The sequence below is a fragment of the Malus domestica genome, chromosome 05, assembly GCF_042453785.1.
Source record: "Malus domestica chromosome 05, GDT2T_hap1".
Classification (NCBI taxonomy): Eukaryota; Viridiplantae; Streptophyta; class Magnoliopsida; order Rosales; family Rosaceae; genus Malus; species Malus domestica.
This window is the reverse complement of record NC_091665.1, coordinates 39152282-39169684: the sequence shown is the minus strand read 5'-3', so window position 1 is coordinate 39169684 and position 17403 is coordinate 39152282. Positions and strand designations below refer to the sequence as shown.

Here is a 17403-nt window from a genome sequence, read left to right as displayed (position 1 = left end):
GAGCACCCTAGACTCCGATCTAAATGAAACACAAGACGAGAGGAATGTTTTTATTCCTTCCGTTTGCCGTGAAACGGTCGGAGGTGTTCGAAAAGTTCCTCGACACTCACGGCCTCGCCGAAGCTGGGTGTGCCTTCCCCGGGTCGATCTCGTTCTAAAACCTTGTTAAAAAAATGAGATAAAACTTAGTATATGTCAACCACACAACATCCAAGATGAATTGAGGTAACCCGGGGCTTACCTAACCGGAGAAGGATCAAGAGAACTCGCCGGAGAGTTCCTGGGTTCCACTGTCCTAGCTGCACCGAGAGAAAGGGAGAGAAATACGAGGTTTAGATGGTGATAATGATGGGGTTGACGGAGTACCACGAAGGGTGTGCGGTGACTGGGTGTGTGTGTGTGTTCGATGGGAAGATGAGAGAACACAGAGAGACTCGGGGAAGAATAGGAAAAGGAAGAGAGTCTGAGGGAGGGAAAGAGAAGAGAGAGAGAGAGATAGGCTTGGACCCGGGGAACAACAAACAAAGGTGGGCCCCGTGGCACACCTATTAAGACTCAAAAATAATTTTAAAAGTAAAATAAACTTAAACTTAGTGAAAATACAATTTAAATTGGGGGTGGGTGTAACAATCTACCATGCAATGTATAAAGTGTAAAATATATAATGAATTAGTACAATTCATTATATATGCAATGTACAGAGTTCCTATGAGGTTCAAAGTATTGTACTAATTCATTATATATAAATGATTATGGTGTGTTTAAACTTCTTTCATTAATTACTACATATTTTCTACACTCACAATGTTTGCCAGCTCACCATATAATCAACTTAAATCAGTTAAATCCATCATGCAATGCATTTCCTTCCATTTTTTGTGATAAACTAATAGATAATTGACTAAATAAACTGTTGACTTTTGTATTTTAGGTAGGATCCCTAATTGATATGTAATCCCATGTAATCACTTGTAATTAGTTTTCTTTCCTTTTATGTTAAGGTTGTACACCTATAAGTTCCTCTTATAGAGAAGAATATCATAATTCAAAGCATTCTCTTCTTAAACATCCTGCAAAGTTTCAATAAAAATTTCCAAGTTTTTCTTATAATTTCCGTGGTTTTTATTCAATTTTTATCGATATTGATAATATCCCGATATTTCCATCGAAATTTCCGTGTTTTTGGACTATCGATATTTCCGATATCATCGATATTTTAAACCTTGGTCAGAGTCCATCTCAACAATCAGCAGAATAGTCAGAAACTCGGCATTGAAGCCTTGAAAATGTTATAGGGGCAAGAAACTGTCTTGGCAATTTCAATGAATTTAGAAGCGTATTGACCGTTTGATTCCAAATTTCGGATAACACCAGAAGCGGAAGATAGTTATGCAATCCCAACAAATGACATGTACAACTATCAGAAGAGTGCATTAATTTGGAATCAAGCACCAATTTGCTGATATTTGCTAATGTGTAAATGGATTTCACTAGTTAAAAATAATGAAAAAAATTTAGGGGGACGGCTAGGGGGACTCCCAAAAGTATTAGTCCCCTATCCTTTGGGTTTGGGGGTAGAAGATTTGCATCTTGTGACTTTTTATTGAGAATTAATCTCCGTTAATCCTCTAAACAGATGACACTTTTCATTAGTATGATGGACGGATAAACTAATCCAAAGTTCCCAACTCATCTATTTCTTCCTAGATGGAAACACAGGGATGCTTTGTTTATCCCTGCCAGGATCAACTAAGGTTTTTACATGAACAAGTCTCCTAAAATTATTCTTAAAATACTTCAAACCCCAAATGCTTGCTTGTCCATAGATTGTATTACAAGCATTGTCCTCCCCAAGTCAAGAACCCTATAATTCAAATAAGCACCTCTTGGGGACTTTAAAACATATGGTGCCATGTACACACAAGCCTTCTCATCAAGCTAATATGTTTCTCAGTTTCCTTGCCATCATCCCAAGAAACCATATATTAATTGGATTTGGAATATGTTTCCCCTTCTATGTGGGAAGGGAGTTTCCGAATCTCGCTCATTTTTCCCCCATGAGGTGTTAATATCAACATAAGCTTCAACTTCAATCAGTTTTTTCCATGAACCTTCCAAGCCAGATTCCAAATTGGTCCACTCACGTAATCTGATTTTGCTTTGAAGCTCTTAGATTGCTGAGTTCTCCTGAGCAAAGCTTCTGACTCGTTTGTTGAGATACTGGCAAAGTATAGGACATACTCAACCCAGCTCAGTGCAGTTGCTGCGGTCTAAACTTTAACTCCGGAAAGCTGTCTTGCATCATGGGGAGAAGTTTCTAGGCCAGCCCAATTAACAAGGAACCGAATTCAATTATAATAGTTTTTTTCACCATTTGTGCCACTTTATTTCCAACACCTATGACTGAATGTAGGAAAATGTCTTCATGAAGTGTATCTGCTATGTTTTGCCATTTCGAAAATAGTTTCATTGCGCCTTGTTCTATGGTCTGTGAAATTTTGAAACCCGTCACAGATGGAGGAACAGGAACCAACCTAAGTTTCCATGCTAGAATGACTCCAAAACTTGAGCCTCCCCCTCCTCGAATAGCCCAAAAGAGTTCTTCTCCCTGGATTTTCTATCTAGAATCCTGCCATTAACGTCAACAATCTTAGCATCAATAACATTGTCAGATGCTAGACCATATTTTCGGAATATGTACTCCACCTCCGCTTATATGTCCCCCCCACACCGATAGTTGGACATGTCCCTGCTGGAAATCCATGAACTTTACTCTTCTGTGAAATTGTGTAGTACACTCACTGAGAGCAGCACCTGACTCAACCCAACCACTCTCATTCTCTATGTCAACATCGATAGACCAAAGATTCAAAAGATCAATGATGATGAAAGGAGCTTCGAGCACATAAGATAGGCCCTCATAGTGGGAGGCAAAACATTGAAGAAACCTTTCTGTAGCTGATGAATTTGAAGAGGGAAAATGTGAGTTGAGAAGATGAAAAGTATTGGAAGTAGTTTCATGTGTAAGATTACTGTTGGATTTATCCAATATAAATCAACCTTTAAGTGGTCTACTACATGTAATAGGAATGTAATATTGGAAAATAATGTTAATTGTGATTTGATCTCTTAAAGATATCAATCCTATATAAGGTGTCTTATATTGGAAATAGGATTGATGGAATCCTTAATTGAATATGATTATGATACTTGACTTGGAGGCTAAGAAAGTAAAGTTTAGGTTTCCTTTATGGATGGAAACCCTAGCTTTTAGCCTATATAAAACACCGGTCCCTCTAAGCCCTAGAACACACAACATAATGCTTCCCATAGAGTAGTTGTATCAGGCTAGGAGTTTAAAGAAGATCCTAATGTTGCCGTGCCCTACTACTTTTGTGTTCGATTTCCATGGCCGTTGTTGGAATCAGGTCAGTTAATCATTCGTTTGTGTTTTAATTGTATAACCTCAGAAGGCTAACAATTGGTATCAGAGCCACTGATTATATGATTAAAACCTATTAGGTTTGAAGTTTGAGTATATAATATCTTTTCTTTTGGACTGCCGTTTTGATCTTAAATCCAAATTGTGATTGCATTCAGCAACATCACCATGTTGGGACTGCTTGAAAACTGCATATTGTACGTTTCCGCATATAATCGCATATACTTGGCATATTAGTATGATATGCACATGTTTTACATCAATTCCTATTTGGTCTTAGAGACCGAAATTATCAGTTAAATTAAACGATTACATAATTGGATAATTTGTTTCTGCGAGTGGTGCCTGTTGAGTTCAAGTTTTCTTCCACCGCCATCACCCTTCAATTCCAAACGTGGGCTTTTATAATTGAAGCACTTAATGATGATATTGAATTAACTATAATAAAGGAAGATTAAAATAGTTGGTTCATTATTTTATGGAATTGTATAATTGGAATTACCATGGTGCTTAACGTTTTCTATTTCAATGTTCATATTAATGTTTTGGTTCAATTGAAATAGTCATTTGCTCTAACCTTGCACTGGAGAATTTTGAGTTGATCAGCAAGCCCAATAAGGAGGTTCATATATGCATCGCATATGAGATCCTGATGGAGGTCGGTTCTAACCTTGCCCTAGAGAATCTTGAGATATATCACTCATAAATTGGTAAACTAATAATTGTTGAATGGTAGGTTTTCAAGCACTTCAAGCTTCCTTTCTTGTATTCAGTTCTCATAAAGAAAGATTGGAACAATTTGCTTTGCTCATCTTTACTGAATTAATTATGACTGGAAGAAGATGGCATGCTTCAAGCTTTCTATTTCGATATTCATGCCAATGTTTTGGTTGAATTGATTTAGTGGTAGATACAACTATTTTGGCTAACGTTGTTGTCAATTTTGTAAGCATATAGAAATATGTACTCATGTACTAATCTTGCCAAGGAAGACTATGAAGCATCTCAAGTCAACAAGCTCGGTAAAGTCTCCTATAAAAGCAAACAATATTGATCATTATATGTGTCAATTGCGAATTAATTAGTTGATCATGCATATGGTTAGTTTTGACTATTAAGTTTTAAACTTGGTTATCAAAACAAAGAGAAAATATATGTTTTGAACATGATTAATTCTTATATGCATATAAGTGGCATACAGAACGAGGGAAAAGTAGATTTTTTAAGATATGCCAAGATGCATGCATATAAAAGTGCATATATATCTTGCTTGTTCGTGGCTTTTCGTTAGTAATGTGCATGAGTGAGCCTATTGGCTGGTCCCAGCAGCTCCAGTCACTGCTTCCAGGGTGGAAAGGCAACAAGGGGACACTAAGCACCCCTCAAATGTCTCACGGACAGCAATTGTTTGATCAAGCTAAGTATACGTAATTTTCTAAACCCAATTATGTATCTAGAAGTTCACATTGCATGTGTAAAATTATCATGACACCGGTATCTAAATGGTATGTATATGGTAGACATGCGGAGAAGCATATGTAAAAATGCATAAATTAATTTATTGTTTGAGACTATGTTTTGTAAAAATAGTCTGGGTGTTTCGGCATTAGTACAAGAGTAAGTCTATTGCTCTGTTTTTCATGGGTAATAACCAAAATGGACATATGGCATGTTTTATTAAAGGGATTGGGTTGTCCTATATTGCTTTAAGCTTGAGATGATCTTTTATAAAGACACAAATGTGTTGATTAGTAATGCAGTATACTAGCACTTAAGTATGATGGGGGATTAATTCAAGTACGGTTTATAATGATATTAACTCCATACGGAATTTGCATGACTAACCAAATTAGTTTTGTCTACAATTACTTTCCTATCTCAGTATAGTCATTTAATTGTACATGACTAATGCATAACTTATGGATTGACTGAGAAGGACAAAAAGCATCAAATGACAAGAATAAGGGTATAATACAAGTGAATAAGGTTTGTAGTAATTATGTGACAACTCTCATTTGTATTTTTATCTATTCTTATTTGAGAATTTTGGTTGGTCATGTGATTATATATATGTTTACAAAGAAGTGATGAACATATGAAGGCATGAGGTATGTAATCCATTCAAAGTATGTGGCTTAATTGATAAGCATGAATTTTCAAACATGTATTATTGTTTTGTGGTTTTTCCCTATGCCTAGAGAATTTAAACAGTGCTTTGATTAGTAAATTTTTATGTGTCATAAGGGGAGGAGAAAAGAAAACTTATACAAGGCTAATGTATGGCATGTATTGGAGATTTCTTTTCAAAGAAAAGAATTTTGGTAGTTCCTTTATTTAATTTGGTATTTACAAGGCTAATGCACGATTTTGATGCTAATGTTTTAGGAGCCTTGTACTACGGAAAGAAAGGTACAAAAGAAAAGGAACCCATTTGACTTAAGAAAACATTTGAGAAATTTAGTTTTTAAATTAAAGGAATGTATTGTTCTTTCCCATTACATAAGGTATTTCTATTGAGTAATTGACTCCATAATGATAAGTTTTGACACTCTTGTGGTGGAATAAAACTTATTCTATATGTGATTAATCTCTTTCAAGTATGCTGTAACGTTTTTTTTTAGATTAATTTGATGTCAAAGGGAGTCATGAAGGAATTAGTGCCATTTGTTGGCAAGACTCGAAGCTCAAATCAGGTTATCATTATTTTGTCACTTACAGTTAATTAATCCATGTGACTTCTTGTATTGTTTTAGGGCAGAGTTGACCAATGCCTTTTCAACTAAGCAAGACGCAACGGCTTAGTTGACGATGAGACTATGTTTTTGAGTTACTTCGGTCAACTTTGCATCTTAATTAGAATAAAAGGGATAATCTTCTTGCCTACAGGTGTGGATTACTTCTTTTAGTTTAATTAAGATGGCATAGTATGGGTTTTATTTCACAGAAGTTGTGAAAACCTTCATCTTGCCTATAGGTGTTGAAGTTTTTCATGAAGGAACTTTTGTGACATAAAATCTAGTACTAGAAACTAGTTAATTTTCTTGCCTACAGGTGTAAATTAATTTAGTTTCATGAAGTTTATTGGGATAAAGCTCCATGCCATTAGTGACAAATATTTCCACAATGAGCCCCATAAAAGGTTGTGGTTTGAAGGCATGGAAATCGGTTGCATCATGATGTATTTTGTATCTCTTCATGAGACTTGTTGATGCAAAATATTGGACCCATGAAGGTTAATCAAGGATTGCTAAGGTACGCATTGTTTAAGTCATATGCTTGTAAATCTTTTCAATTTGAATTATGATGTCGGTTTAGAGGATGAAATTTGACTACTAAAGTTTCCTTTGGACATTGAAATTGAAATGATATGAAATTGAATTTGTTATGGATGCATAAATTCATGATAGATGCACATAATTGTTTCTGGCAGATTGCATGTCTTGATTTAAATCGGGTGAATGACACGTCTAATGGTCACCAAATGACCCGAATTTTGGTATGTTCAACATATAGAAGTCTAATATGTGTCTGCAAATTTTCGTAATTTTCTGCCATGTATTTTAATTATGGTGAATTCACTAGTAATCCATGCTCGTATAGACAGTTACTGGCAGATTGTGTTGGTCTTTTTGAGACATGACTTTAGACTACTATTTTGATCCAAAACGGCTGTATATTTTTATTTTATGAAGATTAGTATGTCTATTTTGATCAGTATAAATTTGGTAGCAATCAAGCGTATAAATTAATTATGATTAATTCTAAAGTAAGTGTAACTCATTGCTGAAAATTCTGTTTGACAACTTTATGTTGGTTGTGATGTCTATTTTATTATGTCTAATATATAAAGAAATTTTCTTTAGGAACATCTTTGAAAGAATATATTAATGAGTGTTTGCCCAAGTGGGAGAATTAGTGAACGAAAATTGGGCTTCACACTCATTAACTTATTTGCAAGTATAAACTCTGAAAATTTAGTGGGAGTTTTTTAGCATTAAGTGGTTTTGCATGAATTTATTAAAGTGTTATTTTGGGGTTCATAAGGACTTAGCATAAATGTGGACTTATTAATACATATAAGATGGTTGTTGGATGCACGTCTTTTGTGTAAATAGCAGTGAATGCTTTCATGGTTAGTTGTACCTTTCATTGAGGTCATATGCTTTCATTGACTAAGTAAGACTATTCCCAAAAGTATATTTTCAAAAGTATGATTTAAGTATTGATTTGCAAATTAAGTAACGATGTTGCAGATCAGTGGGAGTTTGAGTTTCGTGTTAGTAATGCCTTACATTTGCAGATGACCTATAAAGTATGTATAGAATCCATGTATTCAATTTAATCTCCAGTTGGATTCATTAAGTCACATTTTTTGTGTGCTAGTCAATTATTTGATGAAATATATATCAGATATCAAGTTGTTATGAAATTGCATATTAAATGGCATGACATGGTTTGTGCACTACCTCAGTTGTGATGATTTCCATCTTGCCCACAGATGTTGAAAATCACTATGAAAGTAACTGGTATGGTGCATAGATCAGTGTCAAAAACATATTAATTCATCTTGCTCACAAGTGTTGAATTAATTTGTTTTGTGAAGTTTTTGGGATATTTTACTTGGACATATGCCTATTTGGTATTTTCAGTTGTGTCCGTTGGCTACAAACATCGTTTGTATATTATTGATCTAATGAAAGTGATGCGTGATTGTTTTGGAAGATGTATTCACACCTGCAGGTTATGGTGGTTTCATTAGATGAAGGATATTTGCATTGGCAGATTTAAGGCTTCGAAGAAGCATAAAGTGTAACTTGTGAGTTACAATAAGGTGGACCTAAGATGATATAAAATAAGACATTTTGGTTAATTTAAAGTTTAATTTAAAGTTTCATCTCTTGATCATAATTTGTGTTTCATGTGAATGAGGATCTTAGCATGTGTGATTATGAAGGTTCTGGGTTGTGTCAACCCTACAACCTTGTTAATTCCATGTTAAGAAATGCATTTGACAGAAGCTGCATTAAGGATGAGATGTAATCACTGTTACATGGCCACTAAAGAGACATTAGTCTCCAATCTCAAGTATAAACATGAATATTACATTTTGTAGACCAAGTGGGAGAATGTTGGATTTATCCAATATAAATCAACCTTTAAGTGGTCTACTACATGTAATAGGAATGTAATATTGGAAAATAATGTTAATTGTGATTTGATCTCTTAAAGATATCAATCCTATATAAGGTGTCTTATATTGGAAATAGGATTGATGAAATCCTTAATTGAATATGATTATGATACTTGACTTGGAGGCTAAGAAAGTAAAGTTTAGGTTTCCTTTATGGATGGAAACCCTAGCTTTTAGCCTAAATAAAACACCGGTCCCTCTAAGCCCTAAAACACACAACATAATGCTTCCCATAGAGTAGTTGTATCAGGCTAGGAGTTTAAAGAAGATCCTGGTGTTGCCATGCCCTACTACTTTTGTGTTCGATTTCCATGGCCGCTGTTGGAATCAGGTCAGTTAATCATTCGTTTGTGTTTTAATTGTATAACCTCAGAAGGCTAACAATTACTAGTTTCATGTGTAAGATTACCATATTTATTTTCTCTGTACACATGAAATGCATGAGCTCTGAGCTTACTTGTATATGTACTGTGAACTGAAAGAGCTTTGCAGCCATTGAATGTATAGTTAAGACAAAAGCAATGATTGACGTATACGTAAGGGAATACGTAGCAAACTACAAACCAGGTTCTATACAAATTAAAGTTTCCTCAGAACTTATTTTAAAATTGCCGAATGAAATTTATATTAAGGGCATCGTCACAGAAAATAGAAAACTAAAGCTTGCATGTGACTATCTAAGTCATCCATCTGAATCCTATTTTGTTATCTATCTAAAAGAAATATGCCAAAAGGACGGAATATACACTAGGAAAATAATAGTCTTCGAACACCAAGAATAAGTCATTAGGAATGGAAGTACCCCACTTTCTGGTGCTGCAATCTATCATTAACTCTATGAGATTCCGGATCACTGTTTTCGTTTCAAGCATTTCTTCTCGAGTAATCTCTCAGTGTTTCAGAAACTGTATAAACTGAACAGAAAGTTTTTAATAATCAAACAAGAAAATAAAATCTTCAAATTAATTCAAATAACATCACCAGCATTTTGCTATTGAATTTCTACAGTTGCAGCAAATCCGCCTAGTTGTTGTTGACACTTGAGTTTTTCACTCAATGGTAACACAGGAATACTTTGTTCATCCCAGAAGAAGTTATCAGGATCGACCACTGTCTTCACATTAACAAGTCTCATAAAGTTACCCTTGAAATACTTGAGACCCCAAATGCTTGCTTCTTCATAGCCTGTACTGCCATCATCAATGTTCCTCCCCAAGTCAAGATCCCTATAATTCAAGTAGGCAGCTCTCGGGGACTTCGAAACGTGCGGTGTCATGTACTCATACAGCCTTCTCATCCAACCAATATGCTTCTCAGTTTCTTTGTCATCATTCCAAAATATCATATACTGGATTTCAAACAAAGTTCCTTTTCTATGTGGGAAAGGAGTTTCAGAATCAGAAATCTCACTCATTTTTCCGCCAAAAGGTGTCAGTATCAATACAGATCTCTCTTCTTCAAGTAGTATTTTCCATAAATGCTCCAAGCCGGCTTCTGAAATTGGATCAGTCACATAGTCTGATTTTGCTTTGAAGAATCTATTAGAATCTTCAGTCCTCCGCTGAAGCAGAAGTTCCGATTCGTTTCTTGGGATGCCAGAAAAGTACAGAACAGAATCAATCCAACTCATTTCGGTGAACTTGGTCTGGTCTAAACTTAACTCTGGAAAATTTTCTTGCATCCAAGGGAGAAGTTTCTCAACAGTCTCGAGAAACAAGCAATCAAATAAAACTGTAATAACTTTTCCGCCATTTGTACCATCCTGATTCGCAAGTAGAACCAAACGCAAGAAGTACTCTTCAGGAATCGTATCTGCTATAGCTTGCCATTTCGAAAGAAGTTCGGTTGCACCTTCTTCTATGGTCTTCGATTCCCTATAAACAGTTACAGATGTAGGAACAGGTACCAGTCTAAGTTTCCATGCCACAATGACTCCAAAGCTTGAGCCTCCCCCTCCTCGAATAGCCCAAAAGAGTTCTTCTCCCATGGATTTTCGGTTCAGAGCATTGCCATTAACGTCGACAATCATAGCGTCAAGGACATTGTCAGCTGCTAGACCAAATTTCCTGAACAATGTACCATGTCCACCTCCACTAATATGCCCCCCAACACCAACTGTGTGACAAATTCCTGCCGGAAAGCCATGGAGTTTACTCTTTTGCGCAATTGCGTAAGACAGCTCTCCGACAGTAGCACCTGCCTCGACCCAGGCACTCTCATTCTCTATGTCAACATCGACAGACCGAAGATTGAAAAGATCAATGATTATGAAAGGAGTTCCGGATACATAAGATACCCCCTCGTAGTCATGGCCACCGCTGCGTGTTTTAATAAGTATGCCCTCTTTCTTGGAGCAGATTACAGCTGCTTGAACATGAGAGTAGTGAAAAGGAGCGATGATAGCTTCTGGTTTCGGAGTTGAAGTGTTCCAGAATCTGAGGTTGTGTATAGAAGATTGCAAGACTGACGAATAATTTGAGTTGTTTTTTGTGATGATGATTTTGCTGATATCATCACTTGAGTTGAAATGGTACTGTATGTGGGAGGTAAAGCATTGAAGAAAGCTTTCTGTAGCTGATGAACTTAGAGTTGTGGACATAACTGAATTGAAAGGTAAGAAAAGTAGTGGGAGTAGTTTCATGGGTAAGAATAAGATCGCCATTTTTGCATCCTCTTAGCTCACTTAGGTAGTTAGATGTCCATTGAAGACACAGTCAAGGTTCAGATTTGATGTGTTTTCTCTAATTTTGTTTTTTAGTATTAAACAAGTAACAAGTGGCCTTTCAAATATGCATTAATCTAAACAATTTTAAGTCTTCTAATACTTCAAAATAGGGGACACAAAAAATTAAATAATCATACCAACCATATCATCAGGAGACACACTGAGAAGTAAAAATAATTGTGTAAATAGAACCACTTTCAATTTATACGAGAGAAGTCCTTGCATTATTGTTTGGACAGCTAATAAGCAGCAAATCAATGTTTTGTTTATGACTCTATGAGTCAGCAATCTCAATCCTCTATCCTCAAAGTCAGGCTGATGCTGGATTCTAAACCCGAAAATATACACCAGCATCAAATAAAATAATTAAGAATATTTGTTTGTAATTGTATATGAAAAAAAAAAAAAAAAAAAAAACCCCTTTAACAGATCCTTGAAATCAATGGACTATCATGAACACACAAGCAACCAACTGCAAAGATGGCAATCAGCCAAACCACACAAAGCAGCCCCATGCACGAAAACACAAGTATTTGACGAAGTTGGGTCATTTGTGCCTACGCCGTTGCTGATCGGCATGGAGAGGTTTCACCAGTCACCCTCAAACTTGACCAGTCCCATCAGATATGAATCGATTAAGTACTACTTGACCGATCTCAGAGGACTAAGAGCAAGTCCACCTCACTAGGCGAGAATTGCCCTGTCAATTGAGCAAATTAGTAAATAGTAGTTGTCTGGGTGCATTTTTTTTCTATAGAGTAAATTGTAGTTATGGTTTCTTAACCTTAATTCAATTTGAGCATTGGTTCCTCAACTAAAAATTCTTTACCATTAGTCTGTCAACTCATCAAAACGTGCAGTTATGATCTCTCAACTAAAAATTAATTACCATTGATCCCTCAACTTTAATTCAACTGAAAAAATGATCCTTTAACTTTAACTCAATTGTAACAATGGTTATTCCAACATAACTCGTTTTGACAAATTTTTTGACGTAGTTGAAGAAAATGACCATAATTGCACACTTTAATGAGTTGAGGGATCCTAATTATATGAATGATTATTCCAACATAACTTATTTTGACAAAATTTTGACGAAATTAATGAAAATGACTATAGTTACACATTTTGAGGGATCCTAATTATATGAATGGTTATTCCAACATAACTTATTTTGACAAAATTTTGACGAAATTAATGAAAATGACTATAGTTACACATTTTGATAAGTTGAGGGACTAATGGTAATGAATTTTTAGTTGAGGTATCATTGCTCCAATTTGATTAAAGTTAAGAGATCATTGCTACAATTTACTCTTTCTTATAAAATGAATTGTTCGAGGAATTATTATTAAAAAATTATTTTTTAAACATAAATAAAAAATAAATACTAGTTTATTATTAAAAACAGCTCCAGCCATCCAATTATTAAAAAATAAAAATTATTTTATTTTTAAAAACACCACATCGATAAATCTCTGCATCCCGATTCCCGCCTCAGCCCTTCCGATCCCAATTCCACCACTAACACCATCGATCCCATCGTCACAAACACACACTCTCTCTCTCTCTCTCTCTCTCTCTTCCTCTCTCTCTCCTGCCTCTTCCCCTCACTATTCTCTCTGCAACTCGGCTTTGTACTTCCGAAGCTTACGGATCTGGATCTCAAGACCTTCCGCTCGAAGGAGGCGGCAGTGTCTTGGTCGCTGTTTGATCGGCTGACTCGAAGAACGTGGGTGACGTGAGCATGACATCATATCACCTCAAGTGTACAGGTGGGCGAGAATGGCCCGATCACTCAGTCAGGGGGTGTTGGGCCTACTAAATCGCCCAACTGATTTGGATGGGTTGGAGCTGTTTCTTGGGTTTGAAAGACTGAATCACCCAATTGCTAAGGCAATTCGATGCAGTGGAGTTGCTCTTATGGGCGGGTCAGGTCTGATCTTTAATCCAACACTAACATAAGAGCTGATTGCGCAATGAGAACCTAACCTCTTTTTACACCAAATTTAAATTTTAAATGTGAAGCTTCCTTTTTACCTTATTGTATAATTACTATAAAGTACAAGTTAAAATTAACCATAAAACTAAAATTTATCAATACACCTTATATTACTATCGCACAATCTTTCTCTTATGTTCTATTTTGCCTAAAATCCTAGGATGCTCTAAGATAAAATAAGCTATTTTTGGTGTGTGCAAGTTTTGTTTTTCAATTAATTCTACATTAACTCCGTTTGTAAGATTTGAAGGCATAAACTCATTAGAATCTAGACAAAGTAAAAGTGGAAGACTAGACAATCATCGGTAAATTGTTTCCTTTTTCTTCGTGCACGCATTCATGTCTCTCTTGGTTCAACTTGACAGGCAAAGTTTATATGCTTTCGTTGGAGTTGTAATAATATTTTTTGGTTATGTCTGAAATTGTAGAATTGGTGATTTTATTGATATATCTTTGTACAGCGAATACAAGGATTTATATAAACAGCTGGAAAGTATTCTAGGTAAAAGAATCCTAATTGGGGATTATGTTCAGAGTGGGAATGTGATAGATTCAGTTTCTGAACCTTTTATATACTGTGATTTGGTCAGTTGTGTTGCTCTTTAATCTCCGAACTTTAAAATCCTAGCTCTGTTTCATAGTAGCAATGGGGGATCAAAACTTCATTCATTTGAACCATTTTAGTACTGGCTTCCTATTTTTGTCTATTATTCTTCTCACTTCCGAAACTTGCCTGGCTCTTGTTCGAAATTTTGGCACGATTAATCCACCATTCCGGGTTCATATAAATTTGATTTGATAATGGCGTGTTGTTCCTCTTATCTAACTAGTCGGAATTCAGTTTTGGCTTCAAAAGATTCAAAACCTAGTCCCCAAGATTGTTTCTGTTTGCCACTTAATATTATGATCTAATGATATTTCTCTTCACTGGTAAGTGAGAGGTATTATGTTCGATTCTCATTAAAGACAAATTTGAACCACATTATTACTATCCCATTATGAGGCTAAGCCCACCCCCTCCCTCTTAGTGTAGATAATATCGATTATTCATAAAAAAAAAAAGATTGTTTCTGTTTGTTATTGTCCACATGGACAGTTCAACGGTTTTAAATTTTGATAAATTTGTGTTTGATGCTAAGAGTGGTGTGTTCTTGCAAATCGACGGAAGATTGAAAGAAAATACGATGGATATGTAGGAAGGTAAAAACTTCGAAGGAGAGAACGTATGCTTTGAGTTTTATTTTTTATTTTCTGAATGAATGTAAAGATAATTTTACAGATTGATTGGGTTTGTGAGGGTAGTTTAGGTAGTAAATTTAGGTTTAAAGAGATATTGATAGTTTAATTAAAAATAATATGAGTGTAGAGAGTTAGTTGGGTGTAAAAAGAAGTTATGTGGGTTTAAATAAAATTTCATTTCACAATATATAGCCAGTAGGTTTGCCACCTTAAGGGCCAATTTGATAACTATTACATTTTTATTGTTGGTTTTCACTTGTACCTTGAAAATAATTACAACTTGAAATAGTTTTTGTTTCTGTTTTTTACTCGTCAAATTTTGTGCCTTTGCTTGTATATTTCTTCTTTCTCTCGCTCCCACCATCATTTCATTCATACACTCCTCTTCATCCCTAATTTTTTCTATGTACTTTCTCTGCATCACTGACTCAAAAAGCGATATTAATAAGCAATACGAAATGGTGATTAAATGAGCCCTAATGTTTTGACTGCTTCAACTTTAATGGCATATGGTCTAAAGCTTTAGAAGAAGTACTGTGGTATTCATTGTTTGAGGCAGGCTAGCCTTGGCTATCCAGTATCAGCTCTATAGCTTGTGTACGTTGGAAGGAGGAAGATGCTATATCTATTTACAATTCTTGCAAGCACAAAAGTCCTGACACTTATCACTCACAAAAAATAAATAAGAAAAAAAGGTACAAACTTCAGGAGGCGATAGATTAGGAACAAACTATACAATCACAAAACGGGACAAGTAAAGCTAGAACTTATCATTCATTATTCTTTAGTATTATGAAATGAGGAACCAAGCATGTCGTTGACATTCTATTTCTCCCCAGATTGTAACACCGGGATGCTTTGCTCATTCCTGAAGAAGTTCTCAGGATCAACTAAAGTCTTCACATGTACTAGTCTCCTAAAGTTATTCTTAAAATACCTCAAACCCCAAATGCTTGCTTGTGCATAGCTAGTGTTACCGTTTTTGTTCGTCCCCAAGTCAAGATCTCTATAGTTCAAATAGGCAGCTCTCGGGGACTTCGAAACATATGGTGTCATGTACTCGTACAGCATTTTCATCGAGCCAATATGTTTCTCAGTTTCTTTATCATCACCCCAACTGACCAAATACTGGATTTCAAATAAAGTTCCTTTTCTATGTGGGAAAGGAATTTCTGAATCAGAAACCTCGCTCATTATTCCTCCGAAAGGTGTCAGTATCAACTGGAATATCTCTAGCTGAAGCAGTCTTTCCCATAAACCTTCCAAGCCAGCTTCTGAAATTGGTTCAGTAACATAGTCTGATTTCGCTTTGAAGAATCCCTTCGATTGTTGCGTCCGCTGAAGCAAAGTTTCTGATTCGTTTCTTGGGATGCCAGAAATATATAGGACAGACTCAATCCAACTCATTTCATTGAATTTGGTCTTGTCTAAACTCAACTCTGGGAAATTTTCTTGCATCCAAGGGAGAAGTTTCTCAACAGACTCGAGAAACACGAAATTGAATATAACTTGAATAGTTTTTCCGTCATTTGTACCAGCTCCGTTTGCGACTTGGAACACCAAACGCAGGACGTACTCTTCAGGAATCCTGTCTGCTATAGCTTGCCATTTAAAAAATAAGTTTGGTTGCACCTTGTTCAATGGTCCTTGCTTCTGAGTAAACTGTTACGGTTGCAGGAACAGGAACCAACCTAAGCTTCCATGCCAAAATGACTCCAAAGCTTGAGCCTCCACCTCCTCGAATAGCCCAAAAGAGCTCATCTCCCATGGATTTTCTGTCAAGAACTCTTCCATTGACATCGACAATCTTAGCATCAAGGACATTGTCAGCTGCAAGGCCATATTTTCTGAACATGGTACCATGTCCACCTCCACTAATATGTCCCCCTACACCAATGGTTGGACATGTCCCTGCTGGAAATCCATAGACTTTACTCTTTTGTGCAATTGCGTAGTACAACTCTCCCAGAGTAGCACCTGATTCGACCCAAGCACTCCCATTCTCTATTTCAATATCAATGGAACGAAGATTGAAAAGATCGATGATGATGAAAGAAGTTTTGGATACATAAGACAGACCCTCGTAGTCATGGCCCCCGCTTCGGCTTCTTATTTGTATGCCTTCTTTCTTGGAGCATTTTACCGCTGCTTGAACATGAGAGTACTGAAAAGGAGTAACGATAGCTAGTGGTTTTCGTGTTGAATTGTTCAAGAATCGGAGATTCTGTATAGAAGATTGCAAGACTGAGAAGTAAGCAGGAGAGTTTTTGGTGAGAATGATTTTGCTTGATGGGTTAGAATTTATGTTGGAGGAAAAGCATTGAAGAAATCTTTGGGAATTTGAGTTTGAAGTTGTGGAACAAACTAAGTTGAGAAGGATGAAGAGTAGTAGTTGAAGTACTTTTACATTCGAGATCTCCATATTTATTTGCTCTGCATTTATGAATTGGTGTGAGATTTGAGCTCACATATATAGGCACTACGAGTTATTTTTTATTTTTTTTTAATAACCTCTTTTTATTTTGTTACAACGATTTCGATTTTACTACATTAAGGGGAGGGAGAACAGTATGAACCCAAAACTCTACAAATTGAAAAGGAATGCCTTGCCTTAGACAGTCCACCACTTGCATGTAGTTACTATTAGTTTAATTAACATTGACAAATGAATGTTCAATGATTCTCTAAGTCTTATTTTTGTTAATTTTTAAGAATTGCAAACTCATTTTCATACTATATTTAATGACAAAATTTAAACACGTTTACGCAATAAAGGAAGACTTTTTATAAACCATTATCTTAAA

At 35.8% G+C, this 17403-nt stretch overlaps 1 protein-coding gene and 1 pseudogene across 1 annotated transcript; both read right to left on the bottom strand.

Moving 5' to 3' along the window:
• Window positions 1–9543: 9543 nt before the first annotated feature.
• Window positions 9544–11357, bottom strand: LOC114824990 (berberine bridge enzyme-like 26). Its single transcript, XM_070821650.1, has one exon. The coding sequence runs from the start codon at window positions 11293–11295 to the stop codon at window positions 9625–9627; it is 1671 nt and encodes a 556-aa protein (XP_070677751.1). The 5' UTR covers window positions 11296–11357; the 3' UTR covers window positions 9544–9624.
• A 3997-nt stretch (window positions 11358–15354) lies between these two features.
• Window positions 15355–17022, bottom strand: LOC114825260 (berberine bridge enzyme-like 26; annotated as a pseudogene).
• Between the last annotated feature and the right edge of the window lie 381 nt (window positions 17023–17403).

Excerpts from the sequence above, each read along its gene's own strand:
- LOC114824990 (XM_070821650.1), bottom strand. The coding sequence starts at position 11,295 with ATGGCGATCTTATTCTTACCCATGAAACTACTCCCACTACTTTTCTTA.